The sequence below is a fragment of the Callorhinus ursinus genome, unplaced genomic scaffold, assembly GCF_003265705.2.
Source record: "Callorhinus ursinus isolate GAN/ISIS: 27379988/994484 unplaced genomic scaffold, GSC_fseal_2.0 scaffold38, whole genome shotgun sequence".
In the NCBI taxonomy this organism is placed as follows: Eukaryota; Metazoa; Chordata; class Mammalia; order Carnivora; family Otariidae; genus Callorhinus; species Callorhinus ursinus.
Genome location: NW_027397100.1, coordinates 11,160,574 through 11,185,607, shown reverse-complemented (window position 1 = coordinate 11,185,607; position 25,034 = coordinate 11,160,574). Strand labels below are relative to the sequence as shown.

General features: G+C 41.9%; 1 protein-coding gene across 13 annotated transcripts in view; it reads right to left on the bottom strand.

The window, feature by feature from the left end:
- NCOA6 (nuclear receptor coactivator 6) overlaps positions 1-25,034 on the bottom strand; it is a 104,216-nt gene that overhangs the window by 4,356 nt on the left and 74,826 nt on the right. For 12 of the 13 annotated variants that reach the window (XM_073880521.1, XM_025876420.2, XM_025876415.2 and 9 more), the window contains 6 exons: positions 22,466-23,582; positions 19,728-19,849; positions 13,057-16,035; positions 10,099-10,167; positions 7,203-7,239; positions 3,823-3,968 (listed from right to left, as the gene is read on the bottom strand). In XM_073880521.1, coding sequence (XP_073736622.1) covers positions 3,823-3,968; positions 7,203-7,239; positions 10,099-10,167; positions 13,057-16,035; positions 19,728-19,849; positions 22,466-23,582 — 4,470 coding nt within the window. The remainder of the gene's footprint in view (positions 1-3,822; positions 3,969-7,202; positions 7,240-10,098; positions 10,168-13,056; positions 16,036-19,727; positions 19,850-22,465; positions 23,583-25,034) is intronic. The other variant, XM_073880525.1, reaches the window with a different exon arrangement.

Sequence of the window (25,034 nt, the reverse complement as noted above, 5' to 3'; positions counted from 1 at the left end):
ATGAACAGAAGAGTAAATAAAGACTGATAAGGGAAACAAGACAAATCATTTCTGTGTTAACAGGGAACACATCATGTCAGGAAGTAGAACTACTCATTTGCATTTTGTAACAACACACCTGATTAATTAAAAAAAAAAAGCTCACTGATTTGTGGGAGCCAATTTTTGTGTCTGTAATCAAAAGTGGGGTGGGGGGGACCCAACAACCAAAACCAAAACAATAGGTTAGAGAGCGACCTACCAACCATGTGGGCCTCCCTGGACTTGCCCAGAAATAATCTGTCCCACCTGCTCCAATCTGGCAGTATAGCAGGCCTTGGCCAGCATGACGTAAGCAAACTCTGTTCCCACAGCAGGAGCATGGTTAATGTCACTGGTTCTCTGACAATACAAATGTACCAATACTTCTCATTATAAACTGCTCATATTTCTCAGCTTTCAAGATGCTCATGAAAAAGAGACTGTTTCTGATTTTGTTTGTGCATATATGACCAAAACTGTATGAATGCAAAAAGGCAAACCTTTTTTCCCCCCTCAAAACTTTAAGAAGTATTGATGCTGCGGAAAGATGTTTTAGGTACCCAGCACTACTATGTCTCCAAATATGAATTGCATAGATTTTGGAAACCACCGTGATATTTTATGATCATTCCCTGGGTATGGGTTCAAATATGATCACAAAAAGTTATGACTTTGGTTCAGAATTCTGGATACAACATAGTATATTGCATAGCAAATAAAAATGCATATTAATTCTCTAATCTGGATCCAAGAGCTCTAACACTTAAAAATCAAAACAGCTATAGCACTCATTTTGGATTTAAAACGTAACTTACTCTAGGAGTTCAGAACTGACAGCCTGAGGGCTTGAGGCTGAAGTGGAGATCTGTACATGACTGTGATTCCTGGGGTTTGGCCAGAGCTCTGACATCCTTTCAGGAGACACTTATCCGGCACCCCTCCATGCAAAATCACAAAGCTTTCAAGTCATTAGGGCTTTTCCTAAGCCACTTGTTAAGCCTCAGAGCAGGGATGGGGCAGGCATTCCAACATGACTACCACCACCTTGGGACAATGTCCAGTTTAAGTGTACAAGCCTATTCACCACCCCTTTCTAAAATAGGTTCCAGCTTTCCATCTTCGCTTGGCTGGCAGTTCTCTACAGACTGGCTCTAATTTGGGTATCTCTTAACTGTCCCAGCTGCTCCTCTGATTCTTTCTGGTGCACTGTAAATGACACCCTTATTATCTTGAGGGTCTGGGCTCAGGTGAAGTTTCCAAAAATCTGGTGTGTGACATCTCTAAAGGAAACACTTGTTTCCTGCCTTTTTTCTTTTTCCCCCACTTGTTTCCTGCTTAAAGGTAATTACACACCATATTCAACAGCCTAGAGGACCTTGATCCTTTGGGAAAGTGAGGGGCCAAAAGAATACAAAGAACTGAAGGGAAGCAGGTTTTCCCACAGAACTCCAGGAATCTTCCCTTCAGTGGTCTAATAGTATTCAATATACTGAAAGGAGTGCTTCCTTCCAAACAAATCTCTGCCTCGGAGAGGATTCCAGGGAGAACAAAGAAAGTAGCTGGTTCCTTCTCTGCATCAAAGTGGGGACACCAAAGAGGACCCTGCCAGTGGTATATACAGGACACCTGGGAAGGAATGAAGACCCCTTCCTCTCTGATGGGCGGAGAGAAGGTAGCTTCTATACGTCCACCTATCTGTGATCTGTAGACCCATGGCCTACTCCCAGGGGCTCTTGTGAGGATTTGTGAAAGTCTGGCCCAGAAGCATAACCTGCTAATGACAGCTGAGTTCTCAGGTCAGTGTCTGGTGTTGGTGCACCAGAACCTGCCCTCATCTTCAGGCTGGCATCCCAATAGTATTTGACTGTTTCTCAGCACCACTGCTTATATCAGGCACTTGGCCAGGATCCAGCTCTTGCCTAATGTGAGTTGCTCAAGCTCAGCACATTTCCTGTGGAGATGAAGTATCATACCCTTCCTCAGATCTCGGCCTTTGCACATGCCGTACCTTTTGCCTAGAATATTTCATTCAATCCCATAGCCTGCATAATGCCTCCTCACTCTTCAGGTCTCAGCTTAAACATTTTCTCCAGAAAGCCGCCTCTGATTTGGCAGAGGAGCAAAGCATCCCAGCTATATGCTCCTACAGTACCATGTAATTTTGCTATCACAGCATTTAACATTTAACACATGGTATTAGTCTTTCTGGCTGGCATAAAATTGATATGATGAAGACAGAGACCGTCTTTTCACTTTTATATTCCCCAGGGCCTGGCATGTATAAGTACTGAATATATATTTGATAGACGGTTACTAATAATTTCTGATTATATACCTCTTTGCATGAGGCAGCATACTAGGTACCAAGGATACAATGGTGAGCAAAACCAGACACCTCCTGCCCTTGCAGAATGCACAGATTAATTACCTATCACATAAATAGACATAAACTTACAGCTGTGATGTTATGAAGAAGAACATGGTGCTATGATTTCTCATAGCGGTGACCAGGGAGCTAGGTAAAAAGAGTAGGAAGTGCATGAGGAGAAGAGAAGAAGGAAGAGGGCAGCACATTCCCTGCAATGGGTGTAACATACACACAGGCTTGTGACAAGAGATGAGAATGGCATGTCTGAGTTGCTGAGGGAACTCAGATGAGGCTGGGAGAGGCTGACAGAGCCAGACCACATGGAAACTTGGGGTCCCTGTTGGTGCTTTTAGACTTTAATCCTAATTACAATGTAAATCACTGAAGGGTTTTAAGCTGGAGTAGCAATGGAGACGGGGCAAAGTGGATGAATTTGGGTCACCTGAGATAAAATCAGCAGCTTTCTGTGATGGATATGAGAGATGTGAGGATGAGGGAGAGGTGCCGAGGAGGATGTGCCCAATGAACAGATGGTGGTGCCATTCCCTGAGGTGGGGAACACTGACAAATGACCTGACATTGTGGGTGAAATCAGACATGTTGAATTTGAAGTCCTGCTAAGGTTGTACATACAGTTGTCTACGATTTCTAGAGGTCTGTACTAGAAATACAAATTCATGAGTTGTCTGTGAAAAGTTGTAACTAAGAAAGGGGGGCATGAGTGAGATCAGTTAGGGAGAGAAGAGCTGGAGAGAAAGGGTGACTCAGGATCGAAGTATGAGGAAAGCCAACATCTAATGTCTGCGTACAGAGGTTGAGAAGGAAAAGTCAGAGAGGTAGAAAACTATCAAGAGCTCTAGGTCAGAGAAGTCAAGGGCAGCATGCATTCACAAAGGAGACATCAGTCAACAGGGGAGAGAAAACTGGTAGGTAAGGCTCTTGACAAGGTCAGAAAGATGGGATCAAAGAGGCGCAAGTGGAGGAACTGGTCTCAGACTTGAGGAGCGACAGCTGCTCTATTACGATAGGAGCAAAGGAGGATCCTGGTAGATTTATGTCTTGGTAGCAAGAGCTGAAGCAGTTCTATTTTCTCTGTAAAGAGGTGAGAGTCTCTGCTGAGAAAGAGGAGAGAAAAGTAGAGGCCAGAGGAGTGGAAAAGAGAGTTGACCACAGAAAAATGGCTGGGCCATATTGAGGCCCTATCTGAACATGTGATCATGAATGAATCTGCCCTGTTATGTTCTTTTTTTTCCCCAACAGTGCTTGCTGCTGTGTACACACACAGAAAACACATAGGTAAACGAACTAAGGAAGGACAAATAGTAGAAGTCAAAGTAACAGAAGCAGAGATGAAAGACACAGTCGTCCGCTGTGGTGATAAAGACCCCATTCTTCTATTTGACCCACAATGGCACCCACAGCCCACTGCTAACCTTTAGTAGAGCTGGAGGCTGAAGCAGGCCGAGAGGATCGCTTGCGATGTCCATTTTCCACATTTTCAGAAGCCACAGTTGGCTCTTCAGTTCGGGAGTTTCTTCGGCTTGGGGTTTTGGACTTTTCAATGATCTCTTTGGGCTCACTGCCGACAAAGGGAAGCACAAAATTTCCAAGGAGGTGAGGGAATCAAGTCACACACACAAAAAGGGTTCTTCAGATAGAGTTTCATTTGTAAGGCAGAAGATTAAGAACTATACAGTCATTCTGAAGAGAAAATATTCCATCCTGGGACAATGAACACAATTACCTTCTATATTACTAACTAGACTCACTTAAGAGTGAGTCTAGTTTGTTACACTAGTAAAAATAAAATACTAAAGCATATTGCTGGTGCAATTGTAGAAGAACAGGTAAGAAATTAGGAACTTGGAACAAAAATTCCCAAACTTCCTCACCCATTTTTCTAAAATAACAATATTCCCTTTCAAAAACTAATAGTATCTAAACTCTAGGAAAAAAAATAAAAATAAATAAAATCTAGGAAATTAAGAATATATACTGGCATTTCCTATGAGCCTGGTATAGTCAGATAATGGCATGTTATAAGTCACATTATAGAATGTACATGAGGATATATTCACAGTATACTACTGGGTATACTGATTGCCCTTACCTCAATCCCCCTTTTTTAGTATGCAGAGATTTAAAATTGGTAATATGCAGTACTACTAAGGGTATGGGGAGAGAAACTCCTGATATAAATTATATAACCCAATGGTTCTCAATAGGGGCATTTTGCCTCCCAGGAGACATTTAGCAATGTCTGGAGACATTTCTGATTGTTAAGATGACTGTCTTTACTGAGGCAGGGATGCTACTGGCTTCTTTTGGGTAGAGGCCAGGCATGCCACTGAACTATAATGCATAAGACAGCTCTTCTGTGCAACACCCCTCCCTGGCAAAGAATTATCTGATCCAAACTGTCAATAACACCAAGGCTGAGAAACCCTGGTGTAATCCTCTGGCTCAGCAATTCCATTTCTAGGTGCCTAAGGAAACAAATCTTTTTACAGCACTCTAATTACACACAAGGATGTCAAAGCATTTTATTTATACTAATGAAGACAGAAGACCTAAATGCTTTACAATAGATTATAAAACTAAAACATGGCACATCCATATTCAGTCATGAAAAATCATGTTAAGTTTAATGATAAAAACTGTTTATGATACATTATTGTGGGAAAAAAGTTACCAATATTATGAATAGTATAATCCCATTTTCATCATAATACATGTTGAGTATATATGTAACCACATATAAATGAATGTGAGATACATATGCGTGTGTGTGCATGATGTATAGTGCTTATATATAAAAAACACTAGATTATATAAATATTAGATATATTATTTATATATAAAATACTCCCTATCTATATACATACTCTCAAGAGAAGTAGAGGAAGATGAACTAAAATATACATAGTATTGTTTGAGTCACAGGAATACTGGTTTACTGGTAATTTTCTTCTTTTTAGTTCTCTGATCTGAATTCCAAATTTTAATAAACTTTTTACTGCTTTCATGGTTCAAAAAAATGCATGTCAAAATCATTAGGGAAAAAAAGCTGATTAAATTTGCTTATTTATAAGGCATGGAACTGAAACAAAAGTAGTACAACAAAGAAAACGAGCTGGTCAAAGGGATGCCTCTTCGGGAAGTCTTCCATGACCTCACTTCCCAAGTGAAGCTGTCTCTTCCGTCTTTTTGTTTCACAATCTGTCTCTGGCATTCTAGAGCACCCATCAGATTGTACAGCATATTTTCTTTTAATATCTTCTGCCTTCCACTAGATCAGGAGCTCCTTAGCGGCATGAACCATCATGGCCTATCAACTTTCCCTAACCCCTCTGTTTTCACTCCTGCCGGAGTATCCTTCACTAGTGGCACTATGGCTGGAAATTTGGCCATACTGTTCGCTACCTTGTCTTATATCTAACCACTGCCCCACAAGCCAAGGTAAGTGAAGAAGCAGCGAGGCTGGAGCTGGGGTGGGACTGTAAGTCAAGGGGTATTTACGTATCCTTTTAGAGATGTTATGGATGGCTTTCTGGCTAGGAGCCCAGAAAATGGTCAAAGCCTCTGAGGAAGAAAGACTCCTAATAGAGGTGCCTCTTTCTTCTGGCAAAACAAAAGCCACAGTAGTACTGTCCTGGTATTTATATGGTCAGTGCTCAGACAGCTCTGGAAACAAACATCCACAGGATATTTTTGGTCTATCTTCTTTCTATAGCCACACAGTTGGTGCATGCTTGAGAAAGGCAAATAATTTCAAGTATTAGCCCAATCCAAATAAAAATACAGGCAGAATGATGTAGTAAGAATATCAATGAGTTTGGAGACAGAAGAACAGGGGTCAAGGCTTACCTATATATTTACTGGCCATGATATTTAACTTTTTCTATGCTTCAGATTCCTGATCTATAAATCCCCATGTTGTCTGCTGCAATACATAAGTGTGAGGGCTCCGGAGTCAGAGCCACTTACTAAATCTGTGGTCTTGGGCAATTTAGTTAACTTCTCTGAGCTTTAGGTTCCCTATCTTTGAGACAGAATTTACCTTCCTAATAGATATTGTGAAAATTAAATGAGCTAATACACTTAGGGGGCTTGCAGCCCAGTGCATGGCACGGACTGCATTCACATAAATGTTGGCTATTATAACCACCTCAGAGGGCTGATAGGAGGATTACATGAGAAAATGATTGTGAAGATGTTTTACAAACTAAGTTGTACAAATATGATAGATTCTCTAAAATGTCATCCAATGTATTAGTACACTAAAAAAGGAATGACTTTTGAAAAATAATAATACTTTTCTCCATGGGGTTAATGAGGTTGAAGTCACAGGTGTATTTCATTTTGTCACGTTGTGGGGCTTATAGTATAACAGAAAAAGCCTGAGTTTTGGGGTCAGACCCCACGTGGTTCTCTCTCCTATGCTTGGAGGAACAAACAGCTGTACTTCAGAAGGTGTTGCAAGGACTATTATTAATGACAATATAGCAACAGCTCCTACATACCGAACATTTATTATTTACTCACTATGGTGAGTGCTGAACATGTTCTCTCATTCAGTTTTCAAAACAACCAAAAAAGGGAGAAACTTAGCCACCAAGTTTTATTAAGAGAAATGTTACTTCTGAGGGGTTAGGACTCATGACAGCTCCCCTGCTTTAGTAGGGAAAACAGACTGGTACAAAGAGTGAGGGAAAAGGCCAAGGTGAAGAGAGGTTTAAAGGATGAGAAAGCCGATACCCTTCAAAGAGGCTTATGCCATTTTCATGCTGAGTCTGCAGAATGATCATCTTACCTTTGTCCAGAGACTATGGCAGCATTTGCCTCGAGTTCTGTGAAAAATACAAAGGACAGAAATGAGATGTGGGAGCTCCTGTTGTCTATGTCCACTGGGAGAAGCGCGGTGTCTATGAGAACTCTGAATGCCCTATTTAGGCTAACATGTCTCTGTGTCCAACAGGATTCTCACCCTACATGGTACAGAGACAGAGTTGGCAGGGACACAACTCAGTTGTCTGGGGCATAAGACACTTACTTGGTCTATTTTTACTTCTACTCCACACTGTGAAATAATCCTGTTTGGATCAATAGAATTAAATTCACACTGCCTGGTTCATATTTCACCCAGCTATAACTAGGTTAGTAAAATAAGCCTCTTCCTCTCATGTAGAAGAGATTGTTTTCATTCTTAAAATATCTCCACCCTCTTGACATTTGTTTTTAAAGACAGTAATCTTCAAATATGTCTTGAATATCTATTCAGGATGCATTCTCTTCCAAAGGACTTCCTCACTGAGCTTTAGAGGGCAGACTGCTTTGCTTTGAGATAACACCCACAAACTCCATTATGTTCCTCTCTTCCTCAACCTCCCAGAAACACCCTCCAGAAGGAAAACCTCAGTAATCTGTCTAGCAGGGTTTTGCTTAAATGAGCACTCTATGGGTTTACCAGGCACTTCTTTCTCAGCATCAGCAGAAAAACATCTTCCTCCATTATATGCTTTTAGTTCCATCTTTCCAAAAGACTTTTCTGATGCACCAGATAGTGATCTCTCCCACTTCTGGACTTCCACAGCTCTGTCCCTGTCCCCCCTTTTAGAAAATTTAGCACCACAGACTCGGTGTATGCCTCATCTACCCCACTGACTACATGTTAACCTTCCTGAAGGCAGTGAAGTCAGAGTGCATGGGTTAAAATTCTGACCCCATTGCTGATTAGCCATGTAACCTTGAGCAAATTACTTGACCTCTCTGTGCTCAATGCTTCATCTGAAAAAAAGGGGACACTTTACCCACCTCAAAATTAAGAAGATTAAATGAAATAATACATATAAAAATTTAGTACAGCACCTGGCTCTTAGTAATAACTTAATATTAGCTATTATTATTATTGCTTTGATGCTCATGTTGATACAGCCTTAATGCGAGGAGCCTTGCATCTTCAATGCAAGATGAGGTAGTCCCTGCTTCCCATTTGCTACTTAGCTCCCCATATCTAACCCATAAACCTTGGAAACCCCACCACATGAAACAGATACCACCTCACTGAGTACTCTCTCTGCTCCCTTGCTGGCTCCACTGGAGCATACAAACTCAGGTAACATGTGCTCAAAAAAAAAACAAAAAAACAAAAAAACAAAAAACAAAAAACAGCTCAAAGGAGGCTGATTACATAAAAATTTTGATTAGTTTGCTCATCTGAAACAAAATTCAGTGCTTTTGAGAACTTTAACACTATCACAGATAATTCATGTAAGTACAGATCAAAGGAATTTGGTGAAGGCAATTAGTGACTCTGGGGGCACTGGAGATTCATTTAAGTGAAACTTTTAAAAGGAACAGGATTCTTTGGCCAATTATTCTGACTTCGATGTAGGATATGATAAAACATTTTTCTGGAGTAAAAAATTGGGGCAGGAAATGGAATTCCCTTCCTCTTCCTAGTTGCTTCTTTTCTCACCAAAAATGAATTTTACTATAAGCCCTTCTGTGAATAATTCGCTCCACTCCCACCCTTCTCAGGTGCCTAGCACAATCATGCAGGCAGTTGGTAGCAAAGGAAGAATCTGGGTGGGTGAAATGTTTTTAGCTCATCCATTCATTTCAGAGGACTGATTTTACTCAGAGTGTGCGATAGAACATAGCATAGCACAAAGCACCTGAAGCCCATTTTAAAATAATCATAAGTAGGGCACCTGGCTGGCTCAGTGGGTGGAGCATGTGACTCTTGATCTCAGGGTTGTGGGTTCAAGCCCCACCCGGGGTATAGAGATGCCTTTAAAAAAAAATCTTTAAAATAAACCACAAGTTATACCTTAATTTCAATGGCTTAGGCCCACAAAATTAAACACAGCAGTATTTTTTTGCTTACAAATTTTGTCAAGTGTGAACTGTACTGTAAATGAGATTTTAACCTCCTTGGGAAAGTGTCATACTTTTTTTTTTTTGGTATCCCTCAATACCTCCAGTGACAAAGGGCCAGGCAAGACTAAACTGTATCATATTTATGATATTTATCTGCTTTGGCGTATTTATCTGCCTACGAAGGCAGTGGGCAGTGCTGTTATTGCCATCAAGATCCTCATGCGTTCAGAGCTGACACAGGATTCTACAACAATTATTTGTCAGATTACCATGTACTCCACCTTCCAGAAACACCATCCCTAGTGCTATTTGCAATTTCTTGGTCATGGGAAGAAACACAATGCCATCCAGAGATGACTGAAATGACTGACTCCCTGGGGAATGGCTGCCTCACTGTAGCAGAGGTTCTCAGAACAAGCCTCCACTCCTGTCATGAAAGTGCAATTACTAGTTTAGTGCAGTAATGCTTGCCACCCCAGAGAGCTGCCATATGCCAGTCAGTCAGCTGCCAGCTATGGGTGCCAGGGTCATGGAACAGGGCAAACTGTGCAATGGAAACCACACATAGCTGGGTGGCAGGCAGACAATGGGCAGTGCAAGGCCCTTCCTGAGTTCCCTGGCTGACACCAGGAATGCATAAGACAGCAAACTGGTCCAGGGAAAGTAACCTCAAATAGTACTGCACAAGCTCTGCCGCTCAACTGAAGTCTGCTCTGAAGCCAGGAGGTGAGAGACTTTCAGCCACTTCCTGGCACCCTGAGGAGAGAAGCAGTTCTTTCACACATAATCCATTCCATTTGGAGAAGTTTCTCCAAAGCATGCCTTACCTGGTCTGGCAACAGACCCCTGCAGTGTTGTGGCTGGAGTTTCCTTTGAGACTAAACTTGGTGAAGGGGCTAAGGCAAGGAAAAAAAAAAATACAGGCCTTTTACTTTCTTTTCTCAACAAAACAGAAAACACTGACTGAATCAAGGGCTAAGTAACTGCTAAATACACATCCTCTTGGAGGGCATTTCAACTGCCTTGAAAGGACATTTCAAAACTTACTTAAAAAATTAGCTATTGTACCACGCAGTAACATAGACCACCAGCAGGTGGTCTTTTTCCCTTTTGTGTGTACAAAGATCAAGGAAGGAGGTGGTCATGAGGACAAGAGCACCCACGATTTTTGCTTCTTAGGGGCATGTTCTATCCAGTACTCTGAAAAACTCCAAAGCATACCTTAGTAGGCAACCCAAACACTTTCAGAGGAACAATTATACCATTCACCTTAGCATTTAAAAACTGTCTCATCCCTGTAAAGATTACACACAGCCCTTGAGACCTGAAATGAATCATACAATTTCTTTTATACTTTTCTACAGCACCTGGCAAAGAATGATGCTCATAAAACAGATATTCAATTCATACTTGATGAATAAATCACTTGATATGTCATTTACTTGTCTAACAGTTACCAAGAACTTAACTAGGGGCAAGGCACTGTGCCAGGCACCTTTCAAGACCAATTATTATTTTTGCCTATCAGGAACACAGTCCAGTATAAAGATAAGATACACACATGTGGTACACTGGAATGCACTGGGATGTTATATGAAGAAGCCTCATAAAGTATAAAGTGCTATAGGAATCAAAAGCAAAGATCAATTCTAGATTGAGAAAACTGATGGTACAATGGAGGGGATAAACATGAGAATTATGCTTCAGAGGACAGAGAGTACTTAGGTCCTTGAAGAGGAATGGAACAGGATACGCAATGTACTCTAGAATGGGAGCTTCCTGGATCATACAGTAAAGATTAAGGGCATAGATATGCCACAGTCACTCAAGGATTATGTCCTCCCATCTTGACATTTCAGTCTAACATCCTAGATAAACTCTGTAAGTTTTACCTGATTGTGGAAATTGTGAATTTTGTAGATTTCTCTGCCTGCCTAGTCAGTAATGATTTGTATTAAGAATTTATTTTGGATGCTTATCTCATAAAGCTTAAAACTTTACCTTAACTTTTACTTTTAACTCTAGTATTGGTTTCTCACATTTTCAAGATAAAAACCCAGAAGCCTCTTGAAAAAGAATGGAAACAATCTCAACTAAAATTGAAGGTTTTTTTTTCCAACTACAGGTTCATCTCCCCAAAGCTCATATATTCCTCTAAGATTATATATGATCCAGATAAAAATATTTTTTCATCACTTCACCATTATTCTCTGGGTATGTGGGGGGAAAGTTCTATAATAGAAATATTTAATAGCAGAGAATATATTTAAGTCACACCAGGTTTCTTCAATCTTAGAGGTCACCTACCTCCACAGAACTAGAACCAGAAACCTAGAGCACCCAGACCTGTGAAGTCTCTGTCTCCTCTAAGGGCAGTGAACTCTTCAAAGGCTTTTATCTCTCCTTGTATCTCCAGCATTGAAGTAAAGGGGCAGAGAGAAGGGGAATTAACCTTTCCAAAGCTCTGAGTGAGGCAGTGTGCTGGCCACTTTATGCTAAGGCCTCTCCTTACATCTGTATAAATTCTGGGAGGTAGGAATTACAGCCTCCATTTTACAGGTCAAGTACATGACTTACAAGAGGTCAAGGAATTCACCCAACTGTGATTGGTAACCAGAATCTGAACTCTGATCATACCCTGAAACTTACGTTTTGAGTGCTTACCACTCAAAAATTTTCAGCTGCATTAAAAAAGATAGGCACTATTTGCTTGCCTAGGATATAGCAAAGGTCCTTCTCAGCTTTGGCAGTGCGTGATTGGCTCAGTAATGGTGTATGGAGAAGCTCTGCAGAAACAGAGCTTCTGGGCCTCACAGAAGAAGGAACGTGTATGTGAGAGGCAGGGTGTGAAGGGAGGAAGGGAGGTGTTAAGGACACCAATGCTCCCGTCATTTGCACACCTTAACAGTACATAGGAAATAATCTAAAGATATACACAAATTGGAATGGCCTAATTTACAGAGACTGAATCAAAGAGAAATCAGTAAGAATTACTTACATGTGTTGATTACTATATTCTGTGCTAAGCACATGATATGCATTATCTCACTGAGTTCTTACAACTACTGTTGTCTCCATATTACAAAGAAGGAAACTCAAGTTTGGAGTAGTCAAGTAACTTACCTAAACCCATAGAGCTGGTAAATGCTGGCACTGTGATACTAACTCAAGCCTGTCTCTCAACCACTTTGCATCTCCTGTGTCTATAATCATGAAACCCGGGTTTTTGAAAAGCTCTCCTCTGGAGTAGCCAATCAGAAGAGAATAGTCTCTGGGATAGAGTACAATGAGGAAAGGGCCATGAGAACCCTGCCCTGAAACTGTTGAGAGCAAGTCATTATTACAGTGAGGAGAACTTGCAGAAGCTGCTATTCACCTTTAAGGGACAATGTTAAACTGGAGGTTCACAGTATGGACTTTGAACAGATACTGAACTCTGAGCTTCAATCTTCTCACCCACAGAATGGGGTTAGGGTTACCCAACATGGTTGGTATAATGATGATGTGAGATAACATATGTAAAGAGGCTGCCTTGTAAAGTGACAAACTTTATATAAATGAAAGGCCTATCATTATTTCAGGAGCTGAGAGAGAACCATGTTAATAAATGTAAACTTTTTTTTTTAAAGTATATTTCCCAATATACTTCCAATAAATAAAACTACCACTATTGCCATCTGGCCCATTCTTCTTCCTCCAAGTAGAAAAGAAGTCATGCTTTCTTTTGTGGGATAGGTCATCAAAAAATTGACATGAGGAGATGATGCCAGGCCCCAAGTACATACCTATGCTGGGCAGAAGCTCTGGATGGGATCCCACTTTCTCCTCCACTAGGCCACCCGCACGTGGCTCAGGTGCTATGCCAACATGACTGTTTTTTGTGGCCGGCGCCGTGGAGATGAGCTCAGAGGGTACCAAAGTGGTTACTATTGAGCGCACACTGGTGGGGAGAGTACCGCCAGGTAAGCTGGGTCCTGCCGAGGTGGAGCCCGGGCCCACAGGGCTAGAGGTCATTTTTAGCAGAGTGGGTGCTGGGGGTGTTGGGGTTTTACTGTCCAGCTCTGTGGATAACTGCTCCGTTCCTATGAGCCCTGGAGTTGTGGTCTCTAGCCCTTGGCCTTCAGTTTCTCCATCTGCACCATATTGCTCTTCCCCTTTCTCAAGAGAACCTGTAACTTTCTTACATGCCTTGGTCAGCAAAATCTGGCCGATTTTGTCCACTTTTCCTTTGCCCTTACTAGAGGAGACTGGGCTTCGCCGGCTGACAGATGAGCCTGGACTATTGGTCAAAAGGGGAGAAACCATTGTGGTTGACTGTGAGGAGGGCAGAGTGCTCTGATCTGCTGAGGTGCTCACCTGAGGACTAGCTTCGTCTGGATTCAATTCTTTCACTTGCTGGACAGGGGGATGAGGAGGGACAACTGGAGAAGTGGTACAAGGCGGGGAAGGAAGCTGAACAGGGGTGGCTCGTGAGTTAAGGACTAAGGGTCGACCAGTCTGTATATTTGGAGCAGTACTACTGGAGGGGGCATTAGGTGGTACAGGAGCAGATGAAAATTTTATGTTCTGAGGTATGTGTAAAGGGCCAACAACTGCAACGGAGGGAGGCATCAAGCCAGAGTTGGTTGTCAGTGGAGCTGCAGGAATTGTGCTTGGCTGTGATCCTTTCATAACCTGAATTATTGAGGATGAATTGATAAAGACAGGTGTAATGAACTGAGGCCGGGCATTAGACTGAGCAGCTGACTGTCCCTCAGAAACCATAACCTTGCTGCCCACATTGGGCATTGTGACAACTGTTGACATCAATGCAGACTGCAGGTGAGTTGGCAGAGCTGCTGATGTGTTAGCTGAAGTTGTGATAGGATTGGAAGTTACAAAAACAGTTATCTGATTTGGGGGCAAGGGAGTGGAGATGGAGGAAGAGCTGACAGGTCTTGACATTACTGGAGGGATGCTTGGTGCAACATTAGAACTGACCTCACTCAATTCTGGATGCACAAGGGTTGAACACGGCTCATTAGCGTGAGGTAAATTTAGGGAATTAGAGGGTTCTTTAGAAGACGACGGATCCTGCAGTGTGGGAATGACAGATGCTTTTTTCAGGTCCTCCCCAGAAACTACTGGAGGTGTTACTTCCAGATCTGTAAGCCCAGGGGGTTTAATGGTCACGTTAGGAGCTCCAGAGTTGTCAAGGAGTTGACTTAACGATGTCGGTGCTTCCCTCATAGCAGGAGACACCAAAGTTTTGTTCTCTTCAACACTGGGAAGTTTGTTAGGATCCAGAGGTTGCCCATCCTTTTTAGATTGATCTTCGGGGACAACCATTTTAACTTCTTGGGCAGGGACTGCTTTGAGCTCAATGTTTACCTGCTCCTTCCTACCCTGGGCATTCTGGCAATCGCTGTCCTGAGGCACATTCAAGCTCTCCTTGTTATCCTCGAGAACACCCCCCACTGCAGCCACAGGCATGGCAGGATTCTGAGGAGTCAGCCCGCTGTTGTTAGGGAAGCTCCCAGGTACAGGGGGATTGGTCAAAGGAGTGGGACTGACCAATACATTTCTTGGCAACTCCACATTTTGCAACAGGGTTGTGTTTGTTTGAGAGGCCAGAGTAAGCTTAGGGGTTTTGGAATTTTGTCTCCCAGGACTTGGGGTGGTTTTCCTACTGGACCCAGGACTAGACCTGCGACTGTTGCTTGGACTAGCCCGTTTTGTTGCTCCAGAATTAGACTGCTTTCCAGAATTCACCACCACAGAATCTAATTTGTGAGTTTGTGGGGCAGCAAAATTGGAAGGATTATTCATGGTAAGATTTGAAGGTGCTTGCCCGATGGCCTTTAAAGTTGTTGGATTTAGGCCCTGTTGATCAAAGCCCCTGTTTAAATTTGGCCTAGGAGGTAAAGGAATATTAATCTGTGGGGGGAAGAGTCCTGCTATGGAGGCATTGAGTCTTTCTGGGGACAGACTGATTTCTGAAGGTTCTGTGCTGGGAGGGCGATTGTTGGGTGTCTGAGGATAGTAGGGTCTGGGGCTGGCTCTGTTTGGTGTTTTAGGCCTAGATGTTTGGGTTGGAGCAGCCACATTTGGAAAATGGTGGCCATGGGAGCTGGGCAGGGAATTGACAGGGGGTTGCTGGGGAGTTGCACCTTGAGTTGCTGAAAGGGGTGATGGTCCGGGTTTTGGCCCCGTCATCATTAACTGATTTTGGGAAACCACTAAATGTGAAGGCATGTTGTTTGGGCCTCCTGAGACAGACGGTACTTCACTGCCACTCGCTTCAGGGAGTGAGGCCATCTCTCCCAGTGGTGAGCTAGAAGGATTCTGGGGGTTCTCCTGGTATACCATTTTCCTTGAATTGCTTCCCAAAGGAGTATTCACAGGCATAGGCATTCTCTGTTTATCAGGTGACGGTGGCACGGAGGCAGGTCCTTGCAAACTGACCATGACGGGCACACTGCCACTCTGCTGCATGGGCATTCTCTGGGAGTCTGGATTCAGGGGGCCCCGTGGGGGGTGGACACTTTGGGAGACTGGAAGCCTAACAGATTTGGGGTCCTGCTGCATCATGAGCATCATCATCATCTGCTGCTGCTGCTGCGACTGTGGCTGACTGGGAGGCGGCGGCTGCTGTGGTGGCGGCGGTGGCGGCAGCTGTGGCGGCGGCTGCTGCTGTGGTGGCTGCGGTGGGGCTGCCACGTGCTGCATGAGCTGAGGAGGCATCTGCTGAAGTGGCCTCTGTTCAACTGGTTGAGAAGGATAACCTAAAACAAGCCCCCCAAATCAGGGAAGTTAGATTTTCGGCAAGAAAAGCTCTGCTACCTTTAAAGCACAGCCAAGCAATACTCGTCTGGGCGGCGCGGGCAGGGCACAAACAGCTCAGGCATGGCCACTCCTGGGGGCGTGGGGGCAGCCCCTCGCTTTCCGACATAAGCCAAGGGGCATACTGCTTACGGAAGCACAAAGCAAAGCATCCAGAACCTGGAGCTCCGTAGTCCTCAGGGTGTGAATGCGGCACTACTGCACCAAGACTACCAGACAGACACTGTGTGCTGCGCGCTCAGAGCGGCCGACTTTGTCCCAGCCACTCATTCGGAAGAAATGAGAACAATTCCCATCGACAGCAAGGAGCTGAGCACCCAGCACTGAGCTGTCACGTGGGCATAATAAATATGCCACTGTCCTTGGGAATGAGCTAAGGCATTTAGGATTCATTTTTTCTGTTATCACTGATTAATTTTTTTAAGGCTAGATTTTGAGAAAATGCCAGCACCAAAGACAGCCTTTTTATTCTTTCAACAGAAGTAAAATATAAGATGCTGGGATTCAAACTCCTTAAGAGGGATTTAAAATTACTCCAATCCATTGGCTCCATACACCATGCTGCATCTTTCAGGCTCAATCCTTTGGGGACCCCAACTGAATTAAACTGCTCCTCCGATGTAAATCAGTTTAATAAATAGTAGGAGTTCATAGAAGCTGATATACACATTGAAAATCAATTGAGGGCACTGAAGATTTTTTAATGGATATTAATTTCATTTACTTTCTTACATATTAAAACTCTATTTGGAGAAATATTTTCTATGAATCCACAATGGGAGAATAAGCAAGCCAGAAGCACTGCCCTCAGGAATAAAAAATAATTTAGGACAAGAATCTGGGGGACAATGGCTTATAGATTTCCAGAAGGCAAGAGCTCAAATGATTCTTTCTTTTGTGAAGATTTTACTTGGTATTTTATTTTATTTTTTTAAAGATTTTATTTATTTAATTGACAGAGAGACAGAGACAGTGAGAGACGGAACACAAGCAGGGGGAGTGGGAGAGGGAGAAGCAGGTTTCCCGTCGAGCAGGGAGCCTGATGCGGGGTTCAAGACCTGAGCTGAAGGCAGCTGCTTAACCAACTGAGCCACCCAGGCGCCCCTTTACTTGGCATTTTAGAACCAAAGCCTTATGCAATTAGCAGAAAGGAAAAGCATTAACCAGGAATAAAGGGGGTTCCACGGGAAAAAGTGGAGATATAGCTGGGATACAATTTCAAAAACTAAATTTATTCCATTGTTGCATGAAAAGTACATAAGCAAAGTTTTACAAAGGTGCAGGAATAAGAACAGTTGGCTCTGGCAGTTGGCAGAAATGATGATTCAAGATTTTCACAGAGCAGCTACAAATGCTGCTGATCCACAGGGTCAGACCCTGTGGTCCATAGCTAATTAATGTCTTCCGGCCAAAGATTTCCATGGCACCACTGAGTACAATGTGCCGAATTCAGTTTTGAAGATTTTTTAAAAATCCTTTTCTATTTTAGGCCCGAGTTACTTCTTTACATTTATAGAGCCAATAATATGTGGCATTTCTACAGGTTTAACTCAGATTCCCATATTAAAGTTGTCATTTCTGTAGAAGTCCACTTTGGTTGGGCTATGACACAAATGTCTTTTATCTTTAAATCAGCCCACCAGGCAGCACAGTAAATACCAAAGAGAGCAGAACAGATAATACAGCAGCCTCTCAAAAGTAATAGCTGACAGCACGGCTATTATAAAGGTTCCAGAAACTGGAGGCGGCAGTCCAAAGGGCACTAATGATAAGAAAAGAGATTAGGGTTGCCATGACAGAAGGGTGGAGAAGGAAAGCCAAAGCACACATGGTGTCTATAACATAACCAAACACCCTATTGTTAATCAAGGGATGCAAGCTCATATGCCTTTAGGCACCAGACCAGTAGTGAAGAAGAGAAGTGGTGTGGTATAAGACAGTAGTAGTCCTGTGGACAGAGCCAAACTGATCAGAATGGATGTTCTGTCTAAAGGCATATAAATTCAGGTTTTTGTTTGGTTTAAGAAACTGCATGACAATTCAAACACCTAATAGGTCAAATTCAGCCTATAGGTTCCTAGTTTACAAACTATGGAAAGGAAGCAGTATGTGTGTGAAGACCCCTGGGATTCACATAAGAATTCAGATGTGTCTGAGGGAAGAAGGTACCTTCCTATTCATAATGCCTTTTGGATATACCTGTCAAGACCGGTGACCTCCCCACCTCAACTGTGCTGCTGCAACTCACTGACTGGAAGTGTGGTGTGCCCAAACAATTTGTAATAAATAACACAAAATACTGACATCATGATGTATTTACTTCTTTTTTTGATTCACTTTTAAAATACATAAGGGTGGATTAAAGTTTATCCCCCAAATAATGTCATTCTCATTTACATGCCAAAAAGGTGTAATAACTAGTGAAGAAAAAACAAAACATAATCTTCTGTATACACAGGGGAGAGTGACCTGAGTATAACAGGCTTGTGTGTCTTTAACTGAGTCACAGGGGAATACGGTTACAAATCATTGCTCAGGCCAACAGTAACAAGTACAGAGATACTGGCCTTAGTTCTTCTGCAACACCTAGGTTGGAATAAAGGAATTTTAGAAGCTTTTTTCTTTTCAACATTTAGAGGATAATATTATTTTATAGTCAGAAAGGGGAATAACACAGGGGACTTCAACAATACTGATCCTATTTATTATTCAGTTGGGTGGTAGGTACATGAGTATCTTTTTATTACTCTCATATAGTTTTTATGCTTAAAGATTCATAACAAAACTGCTATAGAAAAATCTTACTGTAAACCCTGTTCTCTGCTTTGAGAAAACCCTAGTAGGAAAGGCTGCAAGAAAGGCAGGCAAGCAGGATTAGAGTGAGAACATTTTTCCATTTAATCTTACTCCATTTTGATGCCAACTAGAACCTCGATACTGACAAGAATAAAGAGGCACTTGACATTTCAGTCTGATTTTTTGAGGACTTAAAATAATGCAAGACTAATCTAAGCCGTATATATACAGTTAACCCTTGAACAATGTGGGGGTTAGGTACACCAACCCCCCATGCAGTTGAAAATCCACATATAACTTTTGACTCCTCCAAAACTTAAATACTAATAGCCTACCTGCTGACTGGAAGCCTTACTGATAACATAAACAGTCCATTAACATGTATTTTGTGTTATATGTATTATATACTGTATTCTTTTTTAAAAAATATTTTATTTATTTATTTGTCCGAGAGAGAGCCGATGGAGCCACTCAGGCATCCCTATATACTGTATTCTTACAGTAAAGTAAGCTAGAGAAAAGAAAATGTTAGTAATAAGAGAATACCTTTATAGTACTGTATTTATTGAAAAAATTTGTATATAAGTAGACCCATGCAGTTCAAACCCCTGTTGTTTAAGGGTCAACTGTATATACTACGTATACACACAAGCTTCAGAAGTTGTATTTGAAATTTTTACTTAATATCAAGGCAAAGTTTCCAAATATCAGATACACTTTATCTCTAAAGAAGCCTAGTTAGGAGACAAAATAAACTACTACTGTTTCCTTGAAAAGAAACCTTGTACTGCTGTATAAATGATGAAAAGTATATAATCTTTAGCTAACATTTTATCACCTGGTGGTCGGTTTGAAAATTCTGGCAGTTTAGGGCCCGAGTTCTCCAAGTTAATTCCTTGTTCTCCTGGCAATGGTTGCTGATCGGCCTCTTCCAGCCCAGCTGGGCGAGTATCTGGGGTACTAAAAAATAAATTACACATTTGAGAGTAAGTTGCATAGTTTATACATGAAACTAGCTTAACCTCTCCCCTATTTCTGAAGAACTAAAATCTGTTTGCATTATCATCCTTATCATTACTTACATCTCTCTAGTCTGATAAAATATTCGGTATTTGGCATAAAAATAATCCAGCAATTTCATTACATAAAATCTACTTAATCTAATAGTATGGGTATTTACTCAAAGTGCTTTCTACAAATTTCTGACATAATGATTTTCACGTTAATCATCCATCCCTTAGATGTTTTAAGACCTGATCATAGTTTGGGCTATCAACATTATAAAGTACTGTTTCTGTGAAACCACACCATCTTTGGTGTAGTTATCAAGGTCAATCGGGGAGTCCAGATTATTTCTTTTTTTTGTGTGTGGATAATTCACAACACCTTGCAAGAGGTTGTAGGCTGGCTGATAAAAATGGTATTCAGAGAATAAAGAAAAATGGAGAATACTAGAACAAAGCTAATTAATTCTGCTGAATGAGTATTTGCAGACATCCCCGTTGGCTTTGGGATGCTTTCATTTTTACCTGGTTGTAGCTTAGAATTTTTAGCAGGGGAAAAAGAAATGAAAAGAATGTTATTACTAATACCCAAATTTCCAAAGAACCAGCAGCTCACATCCATTTGGTTTACAATCTTATTCCTAGCTGCACCTTTGTTCCTTTAGTTTCCCTTTGCCCTGATGTTGGTCACCCACTTTTAGACCGTATTTGATCTCATTATATTGTGTAGTTTCTAAGCCTTACCTTAAATCCATTTTAAAAAGTCCTAGCACATGGAAATTTAGAACTTGAAACACATCCAGATGCCTATATCAATTTGTTCCTTCTATGACTTCTCTCTCACTTCAAATTATAAGGATTCTGTAGGTTTTACTTTCATGGAACTGCACTGCTAAAAAAAAATCTCAGATATCTGGTCTAGCCACCTCATGTTATGGATGAGAAAACAAAGGCCCAGAGAGGTGTAAGAGGCCCATGGTTCCACAGTGAGCTGCTGATAAGAGTTAGGAGCAGGTGCTCTTCCTATTAGACATACTGTCTCCCTTTCCTAGAAGCCCTGATGCTATATAAGGTCCTTTTCACAATTTCTAGCCACAAGAAGTAAGCAATCTCCCTCAGGACTCATGAAGACAGCAAGAATGCATACTAATGGCAACCGAATAACCTTGCAATTTTACTCCTAGACTACTGGGAGGAATAAACAGCACGTTGATAGCAGTAAAGAATTTAACTTAGAAAGAGCTACTGGAAAAATCAGATAATTAATGGTCTTATTAGGTCTGAATTCAGGAAAATACTGTTTGTTAATATACAGTTATAGACTTTTTTAAGATTCAAGAAGCAGCAAGTGAGTATGGTATAATATTAGAGTACAATCAAAGAAATATTGTGGGAAGGCATGGAGACAGTAGGTTTTATTTTGAACATTTATGGTTAACTAAAACTCTCCTATTCTACAGTTCTAGCAATTTGTTTTGATTAACCCATTTTACATTCATTAGTCACTATGCCCTAATAACAAAGGTCCCTGAATTCCAATTTTATGATTAAAGGCAGAAAACCCAGTTAATCAATACTCCTTCTGGAAACATTTTATCAAAGCCAAAAATATGATTATTAACACTTAGCTTCAAGACATGACATATAAATTAATTTTCCTTCCTGCAAAAGGAAGGAAGTGCAAAAGAACTCACCTGGAGAACCTTTACTTAAAGGGTAACTGATTTAAAAGGTCCAACGAACCTAAAGTGAGGTTTTAAGCATCTAGGGATGATGGAAAGCCTTTTAAAAAAAAAAAAATGGAGAGCCTTCACAGGAAAGGCATTTGTATAAAAAACTATTTTTTTCTTTTTTTTACAATAGGCTCCATGCCAGCACAGAGCCCAACATGGAGCTTGAACTCACGACCCTGAGATCAAGACCTGAGCTGAGATTAAGAATCGGATGCTTAACCGACTGAGCCACCCAGGCACCCCCAAAAATCTATTTCTATTTGAGACAGCAAGGAATCTCCATAAATTGTTTTCATCTCTAAAACACACTTGGCCTTTCTGGCTCCCCCAACAGCCACTAATAGCCTGAAGTGCTTTGTGGAGGTGCAATGTGGCAGCACTGGCTACTTTTCAGTTTCTATGTGCCACAGTCCCCCTGAGACTACAGACTTAAGAGACATATATCAATCAACTGCAATGTATAAACCTTGTCTGAATCCTTATATGAACAAACTATAAAAAAAGAATTAAGGTAATTAGAGAAATTTGAACATTGTTTGAATATGTGAGAATATGAAGGCAGTGAGTTTTTCTACATGTTAATGATACTGTGTGTTCATAAAAAAAAAAACAACCATTTTTATCTTTCAGAGATACATAGAACTGAAATATTTAGTCAATTTGCTTTAAAATAATCAAAAAAGTAATGGGGAGATGAAGGCAAGATAGACTGAATTGATAGTTGTTGAAGCACAGGGATTTCATACTGTTCTAATTTTATATATGCTTAAAATTTTCCAACAAAAAAAGTTGTCCACATAGAAATAAATAAAATTTGAGGTGAAACTACCACAACCTACTTTAGATCTTGCTGACTATTTTTCTTCTTCCGAGGGGGTTTCTTCTTCTTCGGTTTATTTGCGTTGGTATTATTTTGCTTATTGTTTACCCCAAAATGGCCCGCAGAGATGTCACTCTGCAATAAGTTGACCAACAATGGGCTTGTTAGTGTGACATCCTTATTGACTGGGAAGCCTGGATTCTGACCACAGGACATCTGATTTCCATTGGGTGCTCCACTGAAAGGTGCACTGAAAGGCATCCCATGGCCTGAGAAGTGGTTTCCCGAGGCACTGTTTCCCTGCATGGCCTGCACGTGGGGGGGAACCATGTTGCTTTGTTGCATGCTAACATCAGGCATCATCTGAGACAAACTGACATCATTGTTTGCTGTAGTAGCAGGATCACCATGCTGCTGGGCCATGTGTGGGCTGGGCCCTGGTGGTCGCAAGACCTGCCCCTGAATCCCCATAACCTGAGACGGACTGTTGTTCACGGGCCCTTGCTGTGGCAGCATCTGTCCTGATATTTGTCCCGTAAACTGCACCATGTTTCCTTGCATGTTTGGAGTTGGTCCCCTCATTATCTGTGCTGGTCCCGGCATGACATTGGATTGGTTCTGAGTGTTAAACTGTTGCTTATTCCCCTGCATCTGATTGGTCATTATCTGCTCTATCATTGGGTTCTGTTGGAGTAAAACTTGCCCCTGAGGCCCCATCATCTGGTTATGTGGTGCCATCATTTGTGGGCCCTGCTGGGGAAGAATCTGCTTGGGTGGGGTCATCCTTTGGGGCGAGGGCCCAAGATTTTGGCTTTGAGGGTTCACCATCATCTGGCCCTGAGGCATAAGCTGGGCCCTTGAAAGGATCATAGGGTTCTGAGGGTTCAAGGTTCCTTGTTGCTGGACCATCTGGCCCTGGGAGGGCACAATCTGCTGGTGCATGCTCATCAGCTGAGATGGTGGGCCCTGCTGAGGCTGGCCTTGCATGTTGCCCAGGTTCACCTGAGGAACCCCAGAACTACCAGCCTGCTGGCTGTTCATGTTGCCATGAATTCCCATGAGGCTGGGCTGCATCATATTTGGTGGCCCGTGGGACACCTGCATCTGGTTTTGAGGAGGACCAGCTCCTTGACCACCTAAAAAAAGAAAAAGAAAGGACAGTTTCAGAAAGAAATAGTCTTATATTATTGATACTAAGATACTCAAATTAATTGGAAAAACACCCATCACCCACATGTCCACTGACCAACAAAAACAAATATGCTGTGCTTGACATATTTTCTGTGGCTTTTCTTTTCTTTCTTTCTTTTTTAATATAGTGAGTGAGATTTATTTATTTTAGGGAGAGAGAGAGGGAGAGAGAATCTCAAGCAGACTCCCTGCTGAGCGTGGAACCTGATGTGGGCCTCGATCCCAGGACCCTGAGATCATGACCTAAGCTGTAATCAAGAGTTGGATGCTCAACCAAGTGAGCCATCCAGGCTTCTGTAGCTTTTCTAAGTATGGAGCTATGACTAGGGAATGATTGTTTACATTCTCAATGACCAGAGGAAAGAAGGGGAAATTGTTTCTTTACTTCTATTTGGTACCTTAAAGATAACATTTTGAAGATCAATAGTTTACTTTGTTTCAGATTAAAGAGAAAGGCAGCATCTATTTAAAAATGACATGTAGCTACTTTAAAGTGAAAAAAGTTAATGAAAAGCACTGTAGGCTAGTGAAATAAGCTCTGCTTTAGATGAGTCCAGGAAACAACGAATGTGATGCAATCTCTTAGGAAAATCTTGACAATGTTGATAAGACATTTTAAAAATGCTTCCTGGAAAATGAATGACTCTCACAGATTATGTGTGTGGTACCTGGATGCTGCACATGAAAAGAAAGAACACTAAATACTTCCTGAGGACAGATCTTCTCTGCCCCGATGTGGTAAAAATGATTATTTTTAAAGATTTTATTTATTTAGGGGTACCTGGGTGGCTCAGTTATTAAGCGTCTACCTTTGGCTCAGGTCATGATCCCAGGGTCCTGGGATCGAGCCCCGCATCGGGCTCCCTGCTCAGGGGGAGCCTGCTTCTCCCTCTCCCACCCCCCCGCTTGTGTTCCCTCTCTTGCTGTGTCTCTCTCTTTCAAATAAATAAAATCTTTTTTTTGGTAAGATTTTTATTTATTTATTTGACAGAGAGAGACACAGCAAGAGAGGGAACACAAGCGGGGGGGTGGGAGAGGGAGAAGCAGGCTCCCGCTGAGCAGGGAGCCCGATGCGGGGCTCGATCCCAGGACCCTAAGATCATGACCCGAGGTGAAGGCAGATGCTTAACCAACTGAGCCACCCAGGTGCCCCAGCTAAAAATTATTTAATCCTGATCTGGAAGCTGAGCCTCTGGTGGGACACAACTGACAAACAACCCAGAAGCTGCGGACAGAGAACAGTTAACAAGGGATGTTAAAACTTCACTGACCCTCCCCTGTGGCAGTCCCTGGTGGATCACATGGGACATGTCTTAGTCTTCTTGGTTATTTCTAATTTAGACAAGGACACTGCCAGCTTGCTGCAGTGTTTACTTATTGTTGGGTCTTTGGGATTT